The 22,430-nt window shown below is 42.6% G+C and overlaps 1 protein-coding gene across 4 annotated transcripts in view; it reads right to left on the bottom strand.

Moving 5' to 3' along the window:
* Positions 1-22,430, bottom strand: part of runx1t1 (RUNX1 partner transcriptional co-repressor 1) — a 59,636-nt gene that overhangs the window by 23,744 nt on the left and 13,462 nt on the right. For all 4 annotated transcript variants that reach the window (XM_068575154.1, XM_068575156.1, XM_068575155.1 and 1 more), the window contains exon 2: positions 126-263. In XM_068575154.1, the coding sequence (XP_068431255.1) occupies positions 126-263 (138 nt within the window). The remainder of the gene's footprint in view (positions 1-125; positions 264-22,430) is intronic.

Here is a 22,430-nt window from a genome sequence, read left to right as displayed (position 1 = left end):
TAACAGGTAAACATGTAACAACATAACAACACTCACCCTTTGACCTTTGAAGAGCCAGTCGCAATAGATGCTGTGCACCTCACCATAACCCCTTAACTCATAACTGTAAACCTGGCTTTACTCACATGTGGTTGGGGTGTAGGAGCTGTTACGTGGTGCTCCTTGCGTGCTGGGTGGGGGAGGCATGGTAGGGGGGGTCAACCTGGACTGTGTCTTGACGTCCGCAGGTGAGTCGGGCATGGTGGAGCGCTTCCCAGTGCGATCTGAGGGAGGAGAAAGAGAAAGCTTTTAATGACATACCAAAAATAACACGCTGATGGCTCGACACAGGAAACAAACTAAGCTTGGGGCGTACCACAAGTATTTGGGTATAAACAAGATTGAATTTGGTGAGGTGGCCCAGACAAGACTAGTTCTGGTATTAGATGGCTCACCACATCAAATGTGTGGCCATAATGGCATGATGCAGATGCTCCGACTGTCAGATGAGGAACGAGAGGGGGAGAAAGGAGAGACTCTCAGACACACAGACAGACACCCGAGAGAGGAGCGTAAATCTGCCGCGGGTACGGGTCTCATTCCACCACCATCTGTGCCGTCCTGCATGGCCGCGGTACAGAACGGTGACACAGTACCCTCCTCCCCTGCTAACGACTGCAGTGCTCATTACACACACGCAGACACACATACAGCCGTATTGCGTGTACCTCCGGATACTATTTTCACATCTGTTCAGGACGGGAACAATGCACTAATTTAAGATGACAAATTCACAACACAAACTAATAGTTAATTGCTCTTTTATATTTGATTATTCTCTGACAGAAATAACTCCACACCTGGAAATGAAAACATAACAGATTCGAAAAAACAGTCGGATCATTCTCACGGTAATTTCAAAGATAAGACTTTATTCAAAAACAAAACATTTTCTTTGATGACGTGCCTATTTTCAACTAATACATAATAATAATAATAAAACATGTTGCTTTGTGCTCAGCAGATAACAGTCCATATCTAATGTATGAGAGCAACAACAAGACATTATGAATGTGTTGCGAGAGCTGTGAGGACTAAGCCCACATTGTGTAGGATAAGCTACACACCGTCCCTCAGCAATGGCATTCAATTGTCTCTGTGGCACATTGTGAAGGTGAGATTGTAAAAAAAGAGAGAGAGTAGAGGGTGGAGCAAGAGAAAAGAGAGGGAGGGTGGGGGAGGGTTGAGGGAAGGGAGGGGCTGCAAAAGAAACAAAAGTGCTATCTGTGACATTGGGAATATACAGCTGTAATCATGAAGTGGATGCATGTGCTTTGACTCAAACACACATACACGCACACGCACACGCACACACACACACACACACACACACACACACACACACACACACACACACACACACAGGCACGATAAAGGCACACACACAATCTGTAATCAGGGTGTTAAGGGTGAATGTTCAGGAAACAGAGGGGCCCGAAAGTGTGTTTGTGTATTTTTGATGATGAATAATCCGACTACTACTTAAAACTCATGAGAATGAGCTTCCCAGGTACCGAGAGCAACCCTTGAAGTTAAGAAATATGACTATTTCAGGATAGTCTGAAATATGTATGTTATGCTGTTTAGTAAGCATGAGGTATAAATCAATGTATGTTATCCAAATGTTGTACAGACATACACAGACATATCTAAAACAAAGTCAAATAATAACTATTAGATTATTTTATTGTTTACACTGACTTCAGGGCAGTTTAAATGATTCTTAGGACAGTGGAAAACAAATTGTCTGGAGCCTTGTAGACCAGCTGCTATGTTTAAAACATTTTTATGGATTATTAATGATTGGCAATTAGTATCAGCGGCCTTTTTTTCTTTTGTGCCGATCCAATCTGTAATCTGATCCATGACTGATCCAAACCATGAATTTCATGATCCGTTGCATCACTAACCTGAACACGTCTCGCGTTGAAACACAGAGCGGTTAAATGTTCTCGTCAAAGTATTTCACAGAGGAGTATGCTATTGTCGTCCAGAACAGCAGATTTGAGTGATTTATATGTCTGCTACAGTTATAATCCACTAGAAAGCCACACAGATTGTCGCCATGTTGGCAGAAACCGAAACAATATTTTCGCTTTCAGACGCTTTCTTGCCCCGTTCGACACAGTCACCAGATGGCAACACACACTAACAATATACATCATTGTCTTCGCCTCATCCATATAAATATATGAATACTTCATGAAGCACTGTTGGCCTTTGACTTCTCCATGCCTCTGCCTGTACAGCACGACGCTCTTCTGTCATTTGAATACTGATAATATTCATAGCATTTATAACCATTTCAATGTTTTGTATGGAAATAAATAGTATTTTGTGTTTTGCCAAAACACTGAGACCGCCTCGGTAAATCTTTAAAAATACATTCATAAATGCTGTATTTTAGTATATTTTCATCAAGTTGCAAAAAAACATTCAGTTGCATCATTGTCTATTCAATAGACAAGTTCATTCAAGTTAAGATGTATTGAATCTCCATTTGAACAGTGACATTGCCTCTGAAATTAAGATTGTATACTAGGCAAGGTACACATCTTAGAATTGTCCTCCGTTGCTTCCCCATTTTCTATTTTTGTGTTTCAGTTTATTTATAATATAAACATTTTCGTTGGCTTCCTACCTTTCAAATGAGACCAGATATATGCGTACAAGCCCTATAGTTGAGGAGGGATTTACAATTAATTTTGGGTATGTTATTTTTTTCAACGGAAATGGGGGAGGGGTTAGGAGCTTAACTGTATATTCAACATGTAACTTTGCACAGGTTTCCCTCTGTGTTTGTGTGAAAATACAGTACAGACTACACATGGATGATACATTCCTCTGCACCGACTGTTTGGACCCACAGTGTTACGTTGAGGTGAAATGAAAACAAAATACTGAGAGAGAGACAGGATAGCCTAAGCCTGTTAGCGAGTGCCAAGCCTCAGTTACACTCTGGCTCACTGCTGCCGAAGTGCACTGTGACTAAGTATTTTAGTCACGCTAGCTCAGCTTTAGCAGGCAGGCGAGTGAAAGACGGAGATGTCACTGAAATTGTAAATAGAGAGGGCTCCATAACTCCATTTCAAATAAGTGAAGGGGACGTGATGTAAATGAATGAAACAATCACAAGAACACTATATAAATACATAGTGAACGCTTCATGACGACTGGCATGTTCAGGAGCAGTAATGAGCTGCTTCTTTGAGCTTTTAAGGTTGACTGAGAAGAACTGTGACATACAGGAATCCAACAAGAGCCTTTAATCCACACCAGCTCCTAAAGGTTATACTGCTCGTTATTTCCAATTGCACTGAAAGGATTTGAACTAACTTACAGACCGATGCTGCGCAGCGCCCAGCAATGTGCCGTGATCAAGATTATCCTTTTATCCTTTGTTTTTAAGCGTTCTTGAGGAACTTCAAAAGATCCTCAAGGCAAACTGATCCTAACGCATGCAGTCCGAGGACAGGCGAGGAGGGGTCCAGCATCCTCACCCCCACACAGGACGCTCATCTACTGGCCACACGTGACTGTCCCTCAGTAACCACGCACACTCCATCTCCTCAGGGACAGCTGATGAAGTCACTGGGAAGGTTGGATTCCTCCCAGTACACTGGCTCAGAGACTCAGTGACTTTTAGATGCAGATCAAGACCAGATCAAGAACCAGAGCACAACACAGAGCCAGGCTAAAACCGTTCAGGGTTACTTCCTGGGATAGTTTCCGTTTCAGCCAAATCTTACACATTTTACAATTTGTACTCAAAATGTTATTTGAATATACTGCAAAAATGAAATTAATTAAGTCTTTCATTGACTCATATAACACATGTACAGAGGCAGAGTTTTGTTTTGTTTTTCTTTTGAAGCAAAATGGGACCACCACCCTGTGTCGTAAATTGAACAAAGGAGGATTTTAATAAAATGAAGCTAAAAGAAGAAAAAAAAATACGTGGCAAAGAGCAGCATGAATAGATGCAGCATAGAGATTAGTGGAAAAAAAAAGCGCAGTGATTAGAAAAGCAGAGAATAGAAGACTGAGGTGAACAAAGAGTCAATGTGAAGAGAAAGATTGACCGACCTTTAACTGTCTTTTCACTGAGCTGCATTTCGGCTATCTCTCTCTCTCTCTCTCTCTCTCTCTCTCTCTCTCTCTCTCTCTCTCTCTCTCTCTCTCTCTCTCTCTCTCTCTCTCTCTCTCTCTCTCTCTCTCTCTCTCTCTCTCTCACACACACACACACACAGCTACACCTCTCCACCTCTTCATTCTACCGACCTGGCCCGACTGAAAAAGGTTTAGTACTCTAATTTCACCACAGTAAAAAAAGTCTGGACCTGACTATTTATTGTATAAACTCAGGATATAGTAGTGGAGCTACTGGAAACATATGGTCTTACCTCTGGCTGGCAGCTATCATATCCTGTGTGCCTGCCTAAAATATGATCTATGAAAATACAAGGTCATTAAAAAAAAGACGGCCGGGTGACAGGACCCAAGGTAATTCATCATTTTCCAGTCAAACACAAACATCTAACATCTATATATATATATATATATATATATATATATATATATATATATATATATATATATATATATATATATATATATATATCTATATATATATATATATATATATATATATATATATATATATATATAGATATATATATATATATATATATATATCTAAATATATATATATATATATATATATATATATATATATATATATATATATATATATATATATATATACTTATCCTGTTTCACTGAATCTTTGAGCTCATGCTTTCCATCGTTTGGTGCTGGCTTTTCTAATTGTGGGTCATTTTTGTGCCCAGTTCACACTGATCTATTGTTAGATAGGAAGACGTCCAATTAGGGTCCATCATCTTATAATTATTGTAATCTTTGTGATAAGATAGATGGATAATGTAAATGACTCGTCATAATGGATTTTAAAGCAGATATTAACCTACAGTGTAAAGCATACCGTATCAATCTTTTTGTTAATTTACACTAATGGTGTCTTTTAAGAGAGGACTTAGACTTTATTCTTTAGGGTTATAGAAGGAACATAAAAGCACTTTTCTTAATATTAAAAATGTGTTCAAAATAAAAACTTCAATAGGAGGCACAATGTAAAATACAATAAACAGAAAAAAAGTCTCCCCCCTCAAGACCCACCTGAACTCCTGCATGGCCCTGAGGGCCCCCAGCAGTATGAAAAGATGAGTTTAGTTACAGCCTTGTAATTGGGGATTAGCACCGAGGTCAGTGTTTTGATTTGATGGCAGAAGCCGGGTGGAGATGAGAGGAAAATTCCCCGTGACAATATTTGAAACTCTGCAGTCCCTCGGGGAAGAAGATGAAAGATAAAGAATGAATTAGTGTGAACTTGGTGTACACAGCAAATACATGCTTGCATTCAGGCAATAACACTCTCTCTCGCTCTCGCTCTCCCTCTCTCCCTCTCTCTCGCTCTCCCTCTCCCTCTCTCCCTCTCTCCCTCTCTCTCTCTCTCTCTCTCTCTCTCTCTCTCTCTCTCTCTCTCTCTCTCTCTCTCTCACTCCTTTTCTTTCTCTTTCTCTTGCATACAGTCACCCTCCCCTCAACATACACGCACACACACACACACACATACGCACACACACATACGCACACACACACACACACACACACACACACACACACACACACACACACACACACACACACACACACACACACACACACACACCTGCAGTTTCTCTGTTTCTGATTTGATTGAGAGCATTGCAAAGCAGAATAAAATCAATGTCTTCATACTAACTAACAAGGGCTGCACCCAACCATTCCCTCCGCACTTACTATGCTACTTGAATCAATAGCAATACTCCTCCACAAGGTAATTTACCCAGTCTTCGGGAAAAATAACAATAAATCTTACAGCTGAGGCATGTTTTTGAAAACAGCTCATGGCATGCATATTTTAGAATACAGAAATACCTGTGCAGACAACAGTCAGACAAGCCCTCAATTTATTACAGCAATAGAGCAAGGCTGAACAATAGCAAGTGCTCGCTAACTCATACATAATTCAATTCAAAAAGCACCACCTGAACACGCAACCTTAAACAACCTTAAAAACAAAGTCTCCTTCGGCCTAATACATCTGTTAAAAGTTAATGGCTGAACTTAATGCACATCTATTGTTCATTTATTAGCCAGTTGCATATTGCAGGCGAAGCAGCAAATCTGTGGCCGGCCAATGGATGGTAAGACTGGACATGTATTGATGTGCTGCGCTTTAATGGAAAGGGCCGATGAGTGCTTTGACTTTGCCTAACTCACTTTACGACTTCTCAGAAGTGCTGTTGTCCAGGAATTAATGGATTGAAGAGGATGAGGACGGTTGTAGAAGAGGCAGCAATTAGCTATAAAAGAACAGAAGAGCCTCTCAAATGTGTGTTGATTCACTCGTGCACTCTATGAAGGCAGAGGTGCCAAACCTATTGATGATCATGCTTATGGATGACAGTGATTAATGTCTAACAACAGCCACTTGATGCGTGGTTTTATCTAGAGCGTCATAAAAGAGCTCTTAGCGGAAATATTTGCAAGATGGGTGACCTAAATGGAACTCAAACCCATGAGAATATCAAGGCTTTAGTGATGCCTCATTAAATGTATTTGGTATATTGTTACCCGGCTATCATCTTGAATGCGTCAGAGGTAATTACACTTATATCTGACTGAATTATGAGCTCCCATGAGGGACAAGGTTGTATTTGCTTTGTCTACATAAAGTCTGGATTACACTGATGGCCGAAGTGCCGTCACAATGCTGTAGTAAGAAATCTTTTGGTTTAAACCCCTATTGCTGACTTGCATTGTCAGAGGAGTCTTTGAGCTGTGAGCAGTTCAATCAAAGAGTGAATGTTCCTTTCTTAAATGGTTTCCGTTTAACATTTTTTTAGATGCCTCTAGAGGTCATAATTCTTTATATTCCACAAGAAAAAAATCAAAGAATTGAGAAAAGTCACATAAAATAAAGCAAAATGTTGTAACTGAAATGGGTGTTTTGGGTGCGATCCTCAGCCGCTGGTTGGTAACTACTTCTGCATTTTAGAATAAAATATAAAAATGTTAACACCTTAAACGCCCTCACATCTCTCTGAACAGCTCTACCTGTTGAAATAACAAACATAAGTTGAATTACTCTTATAACTTCTTAAATCTCATTACAATCCATCCCTCTGATTTACAGAACGATCCTAGAATCGAGGCAGAACCTTGGACAACTACCTGCCACTCACAAGGATGTCTTCACACTTACATCAGCCGTTTGAATCGTCCATGATTACGTGATCCTCAATGTTTGCAAAAGTCTCTCTTTTTTTTCTTCGCTTTCCTCCCTCTCCCTCATACCATGTTTCAGCAAAGCTCAAAGAAAGGAGATTGTATCGCCCCGCTGACTTGTGATACACGCCTTCTCTAAGGTTACATGCAACTTACATCACTCGCCTAAAACAAGGTTGTTGCAGTGAAGTATATCTAGAAGGAACGCGGCCCCTGAGAAACACTTAAATATACTACAGAGAGGACTTTGCTCATCCAACTCAGGGCAAAAAAATACAGCATTAGATGCAGACCGTATTCATTGCATCATCGAAAACAAAGCTGTGAGTGATTTCATATTCAAATCACCTCGCAAAGTGGGAACAACATCTCCTAACCTTGATGTTTTAGATTACATAGAGCCTACAACGACTTCAAAGTCTATCATCAGGAGACAAACAATCTCCATTATGCACTTCATGAGCTGTGTGTGTAGGTTTTCACGTGGCTGTATGTGAGCGCTGTGATCGTACAGTTGGAGACTCAGAAAACGATGTGATGACAGTGGCAGTAATATGCCACTCGAGAACACTTCACACATAATCCCATTCTTCAAAGCGACAATGGCTTTCAATCACGCTGGGTGAATTTTCGAGTTGGCTGCTGTGACATACACAATTTATGATACACTGGTGCCTGTGTGAGCGCAATATTGTATAAGTCAGACATAGATATCATCATTATGAACTTAAATTGAAAAATGCATAAAGACTGACCCACTTATGGCCTGCACAAACACAGGCATCATATGATCCAGACAGGGACAATACCTTTAGCGCACACACGTATATGTAGGTGTTGAAGTGAAAACTGTGATTCAACGGAGCCGCGGGAAGCCGGTGAATTGAGCACTAATGTCCACAACGTGCCAATGTCTGTGCAAAATGGTGCCTTTGGGTGTGTTATAGTCACACACACACACACACACACACACACACATATGCAGCACACCATAATGTGTGAAGGGAGGGAGTGGGACAGATAGGTAATGGAATAGATGAAGCGATACAGAGATGGCTTGATAGTGGCTTGTGGTGGATTGCACTGTGTGCTGCCTACAGATGTGGAGAGAGCAAGCAGGGGACACCTACAAGAGAGAAATAACGGAGGAGAGAATGAGACAACGGATGTGTTAAAAGAACACAGTTGAGGGACAGGTGGACCGATTGAGATTCAGACGGAGTATGCAGAGAAACGAGTAATCTATCGGTATGCAAGCGTAGTTACTGCTCTTCTTTTTCCATCATCTCGCTCCTTTAGTCCATGCACACATGCACACGCACACACACGCGCGCGCACACACGCACACGCACACGCACACACGCACGCACAAACAGAGTCATTGGGAGCCAGATGGAGCAGTATGCAGAGCATGTCCCATCAAACTCCACCCGCTTGTCAAGAAGATGTATGGTTGCAACGCCCTACCACAGGCCCACAAACACACAAATACATACAATGATACACAGCTGCAAGGACACCAATTGCAAGCAAAACATCTCTCTCTCTCTCTCTCTCTCTCTCTCTCTCTCTCTCTCTCTCTCTCTCTCTCTCTCTCTCTCTCTCTCTCTCTCTCTCTCTCTCTCTCTCTCTCTCTCTCTCTCTTTCTCTCTCTCTCTCCCCTCCTGAAAGCTCCTGTTGACTGGCGGATTTTGGGCACAGTGATATAGTTTTCTCTTGCCAGTAATAGCAGTTACTAGTCAAGAAATCGGCCTAAGAGCTGTTACTCATCATGCATTCAATGCAAATTAGAGGTCAACATTGGTCGATTGATTTGCGCCAATGGGAGATCTTACAAACCAAATTTGTATTGAACTGTGCTCTGATACTCGGAATGTACATCACTGTTTTAAAAGGACGCTCCAAACATGAACTTGATGACGATGACCTTCATGTAAGATGGCTTTGTTCATAAATAATGGTTATACTATGGCATTATCAAAGTATTAGATTGAAGATAACTGCTGCTCCGCCAAAAGCATGCTGTCTCTGTAAGCATGGGTGTTATAATTTGGCTCAGTGGAAATGCAAGCATAGCACAAGTATTGGCTTTTTGATCAAATTAGAGCATTTAAGGGCCACCATTACAAAAAAAGTGTTCATTTGAATAACTCTGATATGGCTTCTTCTCCACATTACTCCATGGCATCCACACTTTGTGCAGCTAGTCAGGTAAAGTTTATCTCTATTACACCACAAACACTCATGCTGGGCCTTCTCTTTACCTCTAAACTTTTAGCTCTTATAGATGGTAAAAAACTTTGAACAAGAAAAAAAATATTGTTTGCCATTTTTCAAACTAAGTGAAGAGGCTTCGGTATTTTTTTTTATGAAACCATGCTAGTGTTGATATAGTCATTTACTTATTAATCCTGAATGATGGTGCAATTTAATTGGATCCACTTCTCTCAACCAAGTCTTATTGTAGAAATATGTTACTTTTGACCTCTTAAGTTATCTGAAATATGGCTTGATAACAAGGTAAGAGTTTATCCTTGAGACCAACAAACACAAGAGGAATGAAGGTCATGAAAAAAAATGACCTTAAGTTATCAGTAATTGTTTTACCACATTGTTATATTTCAAACAATGTGGTATAAAAATGACTAGTATAAAAATCCAACTCACAAGAATAGAGAAATATATTCAAATAGTCTGCAGTATCCAGAATGACTTCACCCCCCCGACCCCCTTATCATGAAGCTTAATGTTTTCAGTTCAAAATGTACTTTGTATTTATTTCAGCTAACTCTGACACTATATTTCATATCTAATAAGAAACTGTATGTAGACTTTAGAGAGAAAAGGCACAGGAACAATACAGCACTAAAGCTCTGCAAACAGATCTGCTCCTGATCAGTGTTGACAGTCCTTAGCATTTCCCACCATATCTGTATTTTCTCTCAGTGTAACATCATGTGTTTACACTTTGTCAAGCCAGAAAAGACATAAGGAGATTTCTCAATCGCACACAAAGGTCTGAACACCATCTGTTTCATCACACAAACATCAACACGCACACACATGCACATATTCACAAACATACAGAAACTAAACACGCAAATCTTGCAAAATACCTCCGTCTACACACCCACATAAGCACACCACAAACTGGACAATAAAACATATGTGGCACATAACATTAGAAGTCCTTTGCTTCTTAAAAAAATAATTGATTCATAGTAATGTCTGTTTTACCAATCAGTTGAAATAAAGTCTATGTGGCAGAGAGAGAGAGAGAGAGAGAGAGAGAGAGAGAGAGAGAGAGAGAGAGAGAGAGAGAGAGAGAGAGAGAGAGAGAGAGAGAGAGAGAAAGAGACAGAGAGAGAGAGGGGCGGGGGGGCAAGTGTTAAGGAACAATAAAAATGATTCACAGAGCCTGCAACACGTCTTCACAAATCGAACCAATTCATGCCACATCTTGTTGCCAGGCAAAATTTAACTACGAGGTCTTACAGAAAAAAAGACAGGCAGTGGGAATGGAAAAATATGAAGAAAGAAATACAGAGAGATGGTGGAGGAGGGAAAGAATTGGGTCTGAGGAAGGTAAAGGTAAAGAAAACTGTGGGACAGAGAGTGAAAGCTCATCATCATTTTAGAAATAACTTAAAAATAAAAATGTTACACAGCCAATGAGGCCAAGCAGGGCTCAACATATTTAGAAGACTCTCTCAAAAACATTGTTTATTTATAAAACGCTGGTCTGTCATTGCCATGGACAAGATGATGTTAAAACAATGATAAAGATGTTGCTTTTTGGGAGAAAAAAAAAACAGCACTATAAATCAGACATAAGGTTTGGGAGCTTACTTTGGCCATTCCATGGAAGCTAGCCTATTGAAGACTGCTCTCTGTGTACAGTTTGGTTAATTTCTGATGCCATGCTGACACAAGGCCAAGTGAACCCAAATGGATCTGGGTGTTTTCCCAGGCAAGACTCTACGCCAGCAGAGAAGGACTCACACAAAACACTCCAACACACATCCTAACGCTGACAACATTTCCCTATAAGCTCAGACAGTGGGTTACCTTTCATTCCTTTATAATTTAGTGAATACATCTGTTGTGTGGCTGAAGAGTTGCAGCATGTATAAGATAAAACCTCACTATGTGAATCTCATTGTTGGCCGTGTCCTTTTTCATTTGTGGGTCTATATACGTAACAACTTTTCTGCTGTTACAAACACACATGCCCAAGTAGCAATTTGTATATTTTCCGCTGCTATATTTCCTCACGCTACATGGGACCTTCTCTTTGCAGCCAAATTTAATCTGCGCGTGTGTGTTGACGCTAAAAGGAATCATATCCATGTCTTCGGGAGCAAAATCAATTTTCAACAGACACTAAAGGCCCTCCTGGTTTACATGACAGCTATCTTTTACTATGTAAAGAGACACATAGGCACAGAGGGAGAGGAAGGATGGATGAAGGCGTGGATGGATGGAGTGATATACAAGGCAGGCTACCTGAGAGGGAAGTTACTATGTAGGAAGACAGACAGAGATGAAGGGGTGAAACAGATGTGGAAAACAGAGCTGGAGAGGAGGAAGAGATATAGGACAAGGGAGGTGAGGATGGTGAAGACAGAGACTAAAAACTAGAGATAACATGAAGCGCCTATGAGAGACAGATGGGGAAATCAAACGCGAGAGGCAGAGGACAAGCACAGAAAAAAGACGGCCCAGGCTAACAGTAGAGGAGGGTTCCTAGTGGAGAGGTGGGGGAGGGGAGGGGGGTCACCCTGTCTAACTGGTGTTTTGAAAATATCACATGACGGCTGCCATGTGTTGGAAATTACTGCCGGTTAACTATCTTCCCCAAAAGCGCTCTGGAAAAATATGTCTGCAATTTATGAAATGTGTTCCAGGGCTCTGCTAAGTAGAACCAGATTTGTAAAAGTTTTTTTTTTAAATGTTACCCCTCAATGCCCCGTCTCTGAGAGCCACGACTCGCTTTTCTCTATACGCTCCCTCTGCCTCTCCTCCCTCCCTCCCTCCCTGCCTCCCTCCTTTCCCCTGCAGGAGAAGATGTTTAAAAAAAGGGGTTTGAGTCACATCTGGTGAGCAGGGAGCCAGAGTGGTGGTTGGTGTGACCTCGCATCAGGGCATTTCCAGGCTTAGTATGTCTTTGTGTGTGTGGTTGTCCCTGAGTGTTTGTGTGTGATATGGCGACCATGATTTGCTAATGGCTCTGAGTGGCTGAGAGTAGAGTATGTTTGGAGGGGGAGGCAGTAGAGGGATGGGCTCTACACACACACACACACACACAAACACACACGCACACATACACAAACACACACGCACACATACGAACACACACAAGCACACACACATACGCACAGTACTACCAAGACCATTCCAGGTCAGCGATGTGTCTTTGTCTCCTTGAACTAATCATTACACACTTTCTCGTCGACTCGTTCCTCCTCATCGTTTCACCTGTCACTGTCTCACCTCCCTGTCAAGCCTCAGCCGTCTGAGGCTTCTGACAAACAAGAAGAAAAGATCCCAAAATGGGCAGGAATACCAGTTCACCACAAAGCTTTGACACACACCGACCTCTGGAACACCGGTGACAGTTAACCACAAAGTTGCTGCCTGCATTCAGGATATAAGTACCCTTTATACAATGTGTTTACTGTTTAGCGTACATTGAACTCACTATTTGGGAATGTTACAATCAAAAAATATATCTCTATTTGATTTAAATGTTTAAATAAATTACAACAAGGGTTTTACGCTCAAATGCAGTAATTTAACCACATATTGTTTCTTTCTACTGCTGTGAGACACTCAATCAGCAGCTCATTCAGGATTTATCTTAATTTTTCTCTTCACTAAAGCACTTTGAGAGTCATCCTCTGTGCAACACTACGTCCATCACTGTAAAATGCAACGAACAGTACCTTTATTTATCCACAAAATGAATCAAGTATTAAAACATGGAAGCAAAAATCTGAATCTGAACCTCATCGGCTTATTTTTAATACAGGAATTTTAATGGAATTTGGTGCAAATGAAAATTGTTTAGCCTTAAATCAATGTTATGATACATACTACGAATGCCATATGTAAAAGTATAATTTCATGAACACACATGATCAAGTATATAATCATTTTCACCTTTTAATAATAAACACATAGCGACTCCATCAGGGACAATACCATGATTTATCTGAGTTATGTGGGTAATATCTTATATTATTTTTCAGGCAGTCCAAAGTTACCAGAAACTTACAACACAGTAAAACTTTGCTCAGACTACATTAACACAAGTTAAGTCAGCACTGTGGGACACGTGTTGCAGTCTTTGTTCTGCAGGATGCACTTCGGATCACTGTCATTCCCACATTCACCTTCCACTGTCCATCAAACAACAGCAGCTTTTTAACCAGCACAACTCTGAACTCTGCCACCACACCCACCGCCACCAGTACTAATAGCATCATCACGACAATCCCATTGTTTTGTTTTTCTGCAGGATAAACACACACACACAGACTAAGACACACACACACACACACACACACACACACACACACACACACACACACACACACTCAGACTCAGACACACAGCCTAACCGCTCTCCAGTGCTACAGATGGATGCCACCACTCTCTCTGGAGCGTTGCCAGCGCCAGCTAGTGAACAGCTTGCCTGGCACAGGGCTCGGCGTGTGTCTATGTGTGTGCCTGCAGAAACAGTAGCGAAATAGCCCAGCACAGATGGGTGGCCAAAATATCCCCTCCCCCCCCACGCCCACATTACCACACACAAAAAATAAATGCTCACACATGCACATGCACACACATATGCTCCAGAATAGAGACAACACACACGCAGACACACAGTGTCTTGGTTCTGCTTAAGTGTTCCCGACCTGGCACACGCTGCCGCTTGCACAGCTGCTTCCTCAGAGGCACACACACTTATGGACTCACTCACACACAGTGCACACACAGGGCAGGATTGCAGATACACACACATACATCTGTGCTTAGTTTACACTTCCTGTTTAAGCCATGGGAAGTATAATGTCCACACTCCAATCCAACACACACACACACACACACGCACACACGCACACACACATACACACACACACACACACACACTGACACCACCACTAGAGACAACGCACAGGCAGACATATGCATGCCTTTGCATCTGTAACACGCACACACACACACACACACACACACACACACACACACACACACACACACACACACATGCACACACACACACGCACACACGCACACGCACACACACACACGCACACACGCACACACACTAATAGCAGTGCTTTATCCTCGGTAGCTATTCAACCTTGTATGTATCTGCTTGTTTTGCTCAACACAGAGTGAAAACATCAAGGCATTCACTTGGAAAGACTCCAGTGCTGGCAACCTGCCAGTAGAGGCCTATAGATCAGTATGATCATAGCAGTGTGTTAAGACACTTCACTGTTTAATGATTTGACAATGAAATTAAGACATGAAAGCTCTTGCTGGAACAATAGAATCAACAGAATGTAATTACAATGCAGCTGTGTACAGTTAAAGCCGCGATAATGCTCAAGGTGTGATGTGAATCCTTGTGACAGGCAATCTGATGTTGCTTCAAGCTTTGTTTTTTCATTAGATGCAGCTGTGTGGTAACCGATTAAAAAAAATGCTGCCTCTGAACCACACATTCCTTATCTTCATTTGGGGTGAAAGGATGCTCTCTTAGGATCAAACAAAGGCAGAGAAACTTTAACAACTGAATAAGTCACTTGGTAGACAGCCTGCCAGTCAGTCAATGAGCTCCGGCGGCTGGCAGCAGGTACCCTCGCCTCCGTACATAGGGGAGAGCATGGTGGCTGGCAGTGCCAACTGTGCACTGGGTAGCCGTGCCAACTCTGCCAGCCTTGCAGTGTCTGTTTGCCAGCGCCATCTGGGAAGAGCAGCTCTGCACACATACCGCACCTCAGCTCAGCTCAGAGGGCACAGACACACACATGCATGGATGCACACAAGGGCAGAAATGCACTCCGCATACATGCAGTATGCACACACATATGCATGGCATGAGCACACAGGGAAAGGCCCGCACACACACGCGCACAGCCGGCCGCTGACAGCTCACCATCTGTGCGCTGCCTCCGACTTCTCCCTCTGCTTCGTTCTCTGCCCTTGTTTTTGCTTTTATAAACTCTCGCTCCCTTCCTCGCATTCTCCCATCATGTTTCATCCTATCGGATGAAATTCCAAGCCACAGAATCCTGCGTTATGTCATCATGACCACCTGTGCATTGATGATTTACATGTATTTTTTCATATCTTTGGCAAACTAAATGAAGACGTCATCATTTGACAGGTCTTTTTCAGGTTAACTAGAATTGAACAAGACAGAAAGCATCCACTGAGACTCTACTCTCAGCTTCCTTTCCTCCCTATGAGATGTACAGATGAGATGAGAGACCTAAGAGGTGTCCTTAAGTGGTTTTGTTATACTGAAACACATGTGTGCGTGCAGGCATATAAAGCCTGGAATACATCACACAAGACCTATGAAAACCATACGTTAAGACTTATAAACATTGAACAAAAGGAGTGAACGTACTGTGGAATATCCCTCCATCCCAGTCATGTTCACAGTGTTCCTCTACAGAGAAGATGAGAACAAAAGAAAGAAATAGAGTCGCAACAGAGGAGAGAAGAGGAGAGGGAGGATAAAAAAGGAGGAGGAGAAGACAAGTGGGAAGGTAATATGAGTTCAGAACCGTGGAATTCACATCAAAGAAAAAACTAAAACAGGTCCCTGTCTTTACCAGAGTTATGCCTTGGGTGAAGCTCTCTGTCATGTGTTTCTCATTTAAACCCTCTGAACCACTGTTTGCAAAGGAAGGCCAAGGAGAGACACAAGTACTACACTCATATAGCCCATGTCCTTTTGTTTTTCTTCAGCTCGAGTATGTTCACGTATGATTTAGCTCATTTGCTGAGCTGAAATTGTTTTTACTTTGCCCAGATGCTGTTCCATTTATCTTTATCTCTTTATTACTACATCACAGTTTAACTGCGTGGCTTTTGGAACGGTGCCAAGCGATCCCGTTTCTCCTCCACAAAACAGCTGTAATATTTTCAATCACAATTCTCCCCTCTCTTCCTATTCTTCGCTCCGTTTATTTCTTTCCCTCTCGCTGGCCACCGCTACCTGATTGTTTTTCCCACCATCCCTCCTCCTCCACCCTCCTCCATCCCTCTGGCAACTACATAACGCCGTCAGAAAGATCTACTATTGAACACTTTCCCACTCCTATTATTCTTACTCTTCTCACCCTCCATTCTCATTCAGTCGCCCACCTCCTCCTGCGTTCTCTTTACCACTTCTACACATTTTCGCCACTCATCCTCTGCTATGCCTGTACGCCTCTCCATCCCTCTTTGCATCCAGCCCCCCCAAAAGCACCACATGCTCTGGCAGTGGCAGAAGAAGTAGCCTCATTACAAACAAGGAAAATCCATTTGGAGCAGCCTGCTGCTTCTCTGGCCCCCTCTGAACTCTCCTGAGAAGAAATGCCCCACATCTCTCCTCTTTCCAGCCCTCTTTTTCTGTTCTCTCCCTCTTGGATTTCCCTTTTTTTATACTGTAATTATTTCTCTATATTTCTCTGTTTTCTCTGTTTTCTCTGTTTCATGAGCCACTAACTTCCCATGCCTCTGTGCGTACCTTCAGATCTTCTCACTGAACTGAAACACATCAGGTTAGAGCTCTGAAATGGATTGTCAATTTGTATTTTGATATGGTAAAACTATAACAAAAATATATGCAGGATAATGTTGTATTAGAGAATAACACTACTTCAATTTGAATAAAATGATATATATGTGTCTCACTGTTTTGCACTAGAATAGACAAAACCCTTTTTAGATCTTATCGCCTCCTAAACCTATACAACACACTTGCTTATCTACATCCAGCAAATACAAGGCAGCACTAGCATTTATTATGAGTTGTGTTTGTGTTCACCTCATGTAGGTCCTATGTCTTATCTTTATTTAGCTCTTTTTCTCCCCTAACTTCTGAGGAAAATGCCTGATTATTTACTAGCAGTATGTCTGACATGTGGGGCCTGTATGACAGTGTATGACATTGTTTTTTAGTAAAAACCGCTGTCTGCTGCAGATGGAAACAATATTGAAGAGAGTGAACAAAAACTGTAAAGTTGTGGGCCATGAAACAAAAACAACTTGCTGAAAGATGCTGCAGTTAAAGCTGAAGGGAAACTCTACCGCAGAAGGGAAATAGACAGTTGGAGATCATTCTCTGTGGGTTCATCATTCTCAGCGAGCCCGCTCACATTACATGTAGTAATTACATACATTTTATAAAAGTAAAACTAATGATCATAGCAGATTTAATATTAGGTTACCGCCCGGTTTCATTTATATGATACAGCTATCCGAGTACAGATAATGTACCCAGTACCTACAGGAAACATTTGTCATTTTTGTTCGGTGACCTCAAACTCGTGGGTCCATTCAGTTAAACTAATGGTTTGGATCGATTCTCAGCAGTCGGGGTTCTACAGTTAGAAAATGAATCACTCCACCATTTCCTGGCATTTTCTTCCACCAAGCTTTCTTTTTCCTCTCTCATCTTTTAAAAGCTCCTGTTTCTTTTCACCCTTCATTCTTCCCTCCAGTGCTCTCGCTCTCTCGCTCTCTCATCCTCCCCTTCTGCTCTGCCATCATCACAACATCTGATTAACATATGTCTGGGCTTTCACTCCCTGTCAGCTTGCAGGCATCTGCACACATGCAAGCGCACACATTCACACAATCTCATGCATCATGTCTCAGGTTCAGGAAAGTAGAAGACAAAAAAGGCACAGCAATTCCACTGATCCTCCTTTTAACTGCATTTACCTCCATTTGTGTGTGTGTGTGTGTGTGTGTGTGTGTGTGTGTGTGTGTGTGTTTGTGTGTGCGTGTTTGTGCCCACAACTGTGAGGATGAGAGACAAAGCATCTTAACATTATTACGAGCCAACAAGCCTCGTGCTCCCTAGTGAGCTGCTTAAAATGCCAGTAATGGAGGAGAGAGAGAAAGGGATAAAGACACATAATAAGACACATAGAGAGAAGATGTAGAGATTGATGAAAGTAAAAACGTGTGTGTGCACCGGTAGACAACAGCAATAGCTCCGCCAGCTCCCTTGAGACTTACGCCGCTGAAAATGACTCACATTCATGTATAGTCTCTCTCTTTAAGCTTATATTTCCTGTCATAAGCAGACACTGATACAATGGATTTAGTTTATTCAATAAACAGCAGTTGGGAGCTTAACTTCATATCCCATCTTCCAGTTATTGTAATCAGAGATATGCTATTGATTATTTTCAACACTGGTGCCAGGAAGGCCATGCTCACCAGCACTGGCTGATGGCAGTCACCCTTTGTGATCAGGCAGTATGGGGGAAGCCTTTCCTTAAAACCTGATAGGGATTTATTGGCTCGCAGCAACAATGAAATCATTTCATATGTGTGGAAGTGCGGTGTTGCAGGATGCTGAGGCCTCTTTTCAAGTCATTTGTTCTCACTCCTCTGTCCCAGCTTGCTTGGAATCAGTCCCACATTCACCGTCTCATCCGCAGTAAAAACATGGAATAACAGCAACAGACGTAGGCAACCAAACAAATACTTTAGTGAGAGGCTTGCCAAAACACATAATCCAACTGACAGCAACAAAAGCTTAGCAAACCTCAGCAGCCAAATAGTGATGATTGTGTGCATTGGTCTGTGTTTGATAATGAATGCGGTTCCACCTGTTTGTTATAACGACATTCGTTGCTATTTTAACAATTTTGTTAAAAAGGGACCAATACATTCGAGACATTCACATTGCAAATACCACTTTTGCAATTGTACGGGATATGAGTCGTGCTGTGTTAAATTACTGTGTGTGTGTGTGTGTGTGTGTGTGTGTGTGTGTGTGTGTGTGTGTGTGTGTGTGTGTGTGTGTGTGTGTGTGTGTGTGTGTGTGTGCGAATAAGCCTCAAGGGTTTGCTTCAATCAAGAATTAAACAAGTCAACTTGGCAAGAAGCTGTGGCTTTAAGAAAGCTTGCTGCATCTAAAATAAAGATCACCCTCCTCTCGTCTCCCCCCGACCGCCACCACCTTCTATTCAGAGTATCAAAGAATCATTCTCAACATATGGGTTAATATATGTGCTTAAATTCAAAACAGGCAAATAAAAGGCTCTCTGCATACAGGCGCATTAACAAACTGAATAGTCACACAATGCTGATGAGGAGAAAACGTTTTACTAAGGGGATTTCAATGGAGAGCCGAGGCTGTTTTGTGTGGGATGGAGCCATCCTGTGTGCCAATGTGTGTGTGTGTGTGTGTGTGTGTGTGTGTGTGTGTGTGTGTGTGTGTGTGTGTGTGTGTGTGTGTGTGTGTGTGTGTGTGTGTGTAAGGAGGTTTAATGGCTTCAATGACAAAGAATGGGAGTGACTTTTTTGTGGAAGACTTGATAAACTCAATAGAGCTTTGGAGGGCCCACTCAATGATGAGTCAATGAGGTGGACTTGAATTGTGGGGGTGATGGAGTGAAACACACAAAATGTTCTCCCCCCCCTCTTTCCCTCGCACACACACACACACACACACACACACACACACACACACACACACACGCTGATGTCCTTCGAGACAGCCTCTCGCTGCTCAGCATGTGTAGGTTTAATGTCACGGACGGATGTGTGTGAGCGAGAAGAGGGAGGGAACCAGGAGATATAGGTGTATGCAAAAAGAGCGGAGATGCAAAAGGATGTAAATACAGGCTTGTGTTTTAACAGACAGCATATTACATCAGCACACACCCAGACATGCCTGCCTCCTTCCTTCTATTCCCTTGCCTGTCTTCTTTGCCCACTAACCCCTGCTTCTGTGCTGTCTAAAATTGATGTGTGCGTGTGTGTGTGTGTGTGTGTGTGTGTGTGTGTGTGTGTGTGTGTGTGTGTGTGTGTGCAGCCTACAGACTACACAGAACCGCACACAGTTTACACCCCAGTAGAGACCATTAGTGATTCTCGACCAGACACACAGGGAAGTCAGTCTGAGAGAGACACAGGAAAAGAGGCAAAAGTGTAGCAGAGAGGGAGGGGGAGACAGCATCGAGAGGAGAAGGAAAGAAAGAACGAGTCAGTGACAGACTGGCAGACTGATATACAGACACACACAGATGGAAAGATGAATGAACATATATTCTGGCAGCGCAACACTATACTGAGAGAAAAGGAAAGGGAACATCAGGGCAAACGTCAGTATTCTTCCTCCCTGGGACTTTCTCTCCCTCTCTCCTCTTTCCTAGTCAAAGGATCGACCAAAGATGGCCTCAGCTTTCGTGCAAACTGATGTAACTCGCCAGAAACAGAGTCTCAGTACTGCATATCAATCCTAGTCATACCCCAGCCATCAAACTGAAGAGGGAGGCTATGTGAAATCTGTCCAAACTGTGTCAGACTGTAAGGTCGACAAACTCCGGTCCATGTAAGTCTTTAATTAAGAGTATATTAACAACCCCTTCAGTAAATGAACCATTTTGAGAACAAGAGGAGAGGAGAGGAGACAGACAGAAAAAAAATGAAGGTCAAACGAAAAAGGGTAAAAGGCAGAAGGACGGATGAAGAGAAAGGTGGTGAACGTGGATGAAAGAGTCAAGAAGGAAGAGAGGAGGAAAGAAGAAGACAGTTTTGTAATAGATCACAACAGAAGCTCCACTGTGCTGCACTCAACTGCACTCACTAAAGAGAGTGCATGTGTATCTGTGTGCGTGTGTGTGCGTGTGTGTGTGCGTGTGTGTGTGCGTGTGTGTGCGTGTGTGTGTGTGCATTTGTGTGTGTGTGTGTGTGAGTGTGTGTGTGTGTGTGTGTGCACGTACACGGCCGCATGTGAACAACTCTGGAGGAAGTGAGGTTACATGGGGCTGGCCTTTGTGTGTGTGTGTGTGTGTGTGTGTGTGTGTGATGGTAGTGAGAAAAAAGGGGGAGCTGCAGAAAGAGAGCAAGTGAAAGCGAGTATAGTCGAAACGGTGCAATCAACGGAGTAAAAAAGCGAGCGAGAGACTCCCTGTGTGTGCGGCAGGTCCCCAGCCATCTGGACACTCTCCTCCCTCCTCCTCCCCCCCACTCTCCTCCCCCCTTCTTTTCCTCGCCTCTCCTCTGCCGACTGGTGTGCTATTCATGGCGGACCCATTTCACCTTTCAGTGTGTTCCGCCCGCTCGCCACAATACATGCTAATGAGGTAGAACAAATGACTTTTTTGCTGTGGGTGCATGCATGTGTGCGGGCCTGTGTGTGTGTGTGTGTGTGTGTGTGTGTGTGTGTGTGTGTGAGTGGGTGGATGGGTTGCTGAATTCTTCCAATCTCAGCTGCTTGCCAGAAAACCGCTTGCTTAACTGCCGTAAGTGTTGTTAATGGTTATGCAGAAACCTTTTTTGCTTCCTCACCTGGAGGCACAAAATAGCTGCAGATTACTGACACGATCTGATGTTTTTGGGTACAGATGTTTGATTTTCAGACCGCTGAAAACAGTAATCTCTCCAATATATCCAATAACCCTATGTTACATGGCGTCTAGGGAACTGTGATTTGAATGCCCTGCCCGCTGGGCCTCAAAAATCTATAGCAAATAAACCATATGATCACAATGGGGAACTACCCCATTTCATTTTAGCTTGGGCAGCCTCGACCAGTGCTATAAATCCTCACACCCAGCCTCCTTCCATTTATCCAGCACTGAGTTACTTGGCCCAGTTCCGATCTGATCTGCTCAGAGATGATAAAGTGAAGAGGTGGCTGTCAGTGGAGACAGAGGAGAGAAGAGAGTGCACATTTCCAGTTCTCTGTAACACAGTTGACAACAGATGAATGGAGCGCTTGATTTTTCGCAACAGCACAACTGACATTGGCAAGAGGATTGGCGAAAGGGAGGAGAAGAAAAAAA

This window comes from Clinocottus analis, unplaced genomic scaffold (genome assembly GCF_023055335.1).
Source record: "Clinocottus analis isolate CAN_PGR_092001 unplaced genomic scaffold, fCliAna1.0.p SCAF_14, whole genome shotgun sequence".
NCBI classification, from domain to species: domain Eukaryota; kingdom Metazoa; phylum Chordata; class Actinopteri; order Perciformes; family Cottidae; genus Clinocottus; species Clinocottus analis.
This window is presented reverse-complemented; position numbering and strand designations above follow the sequence as displayed.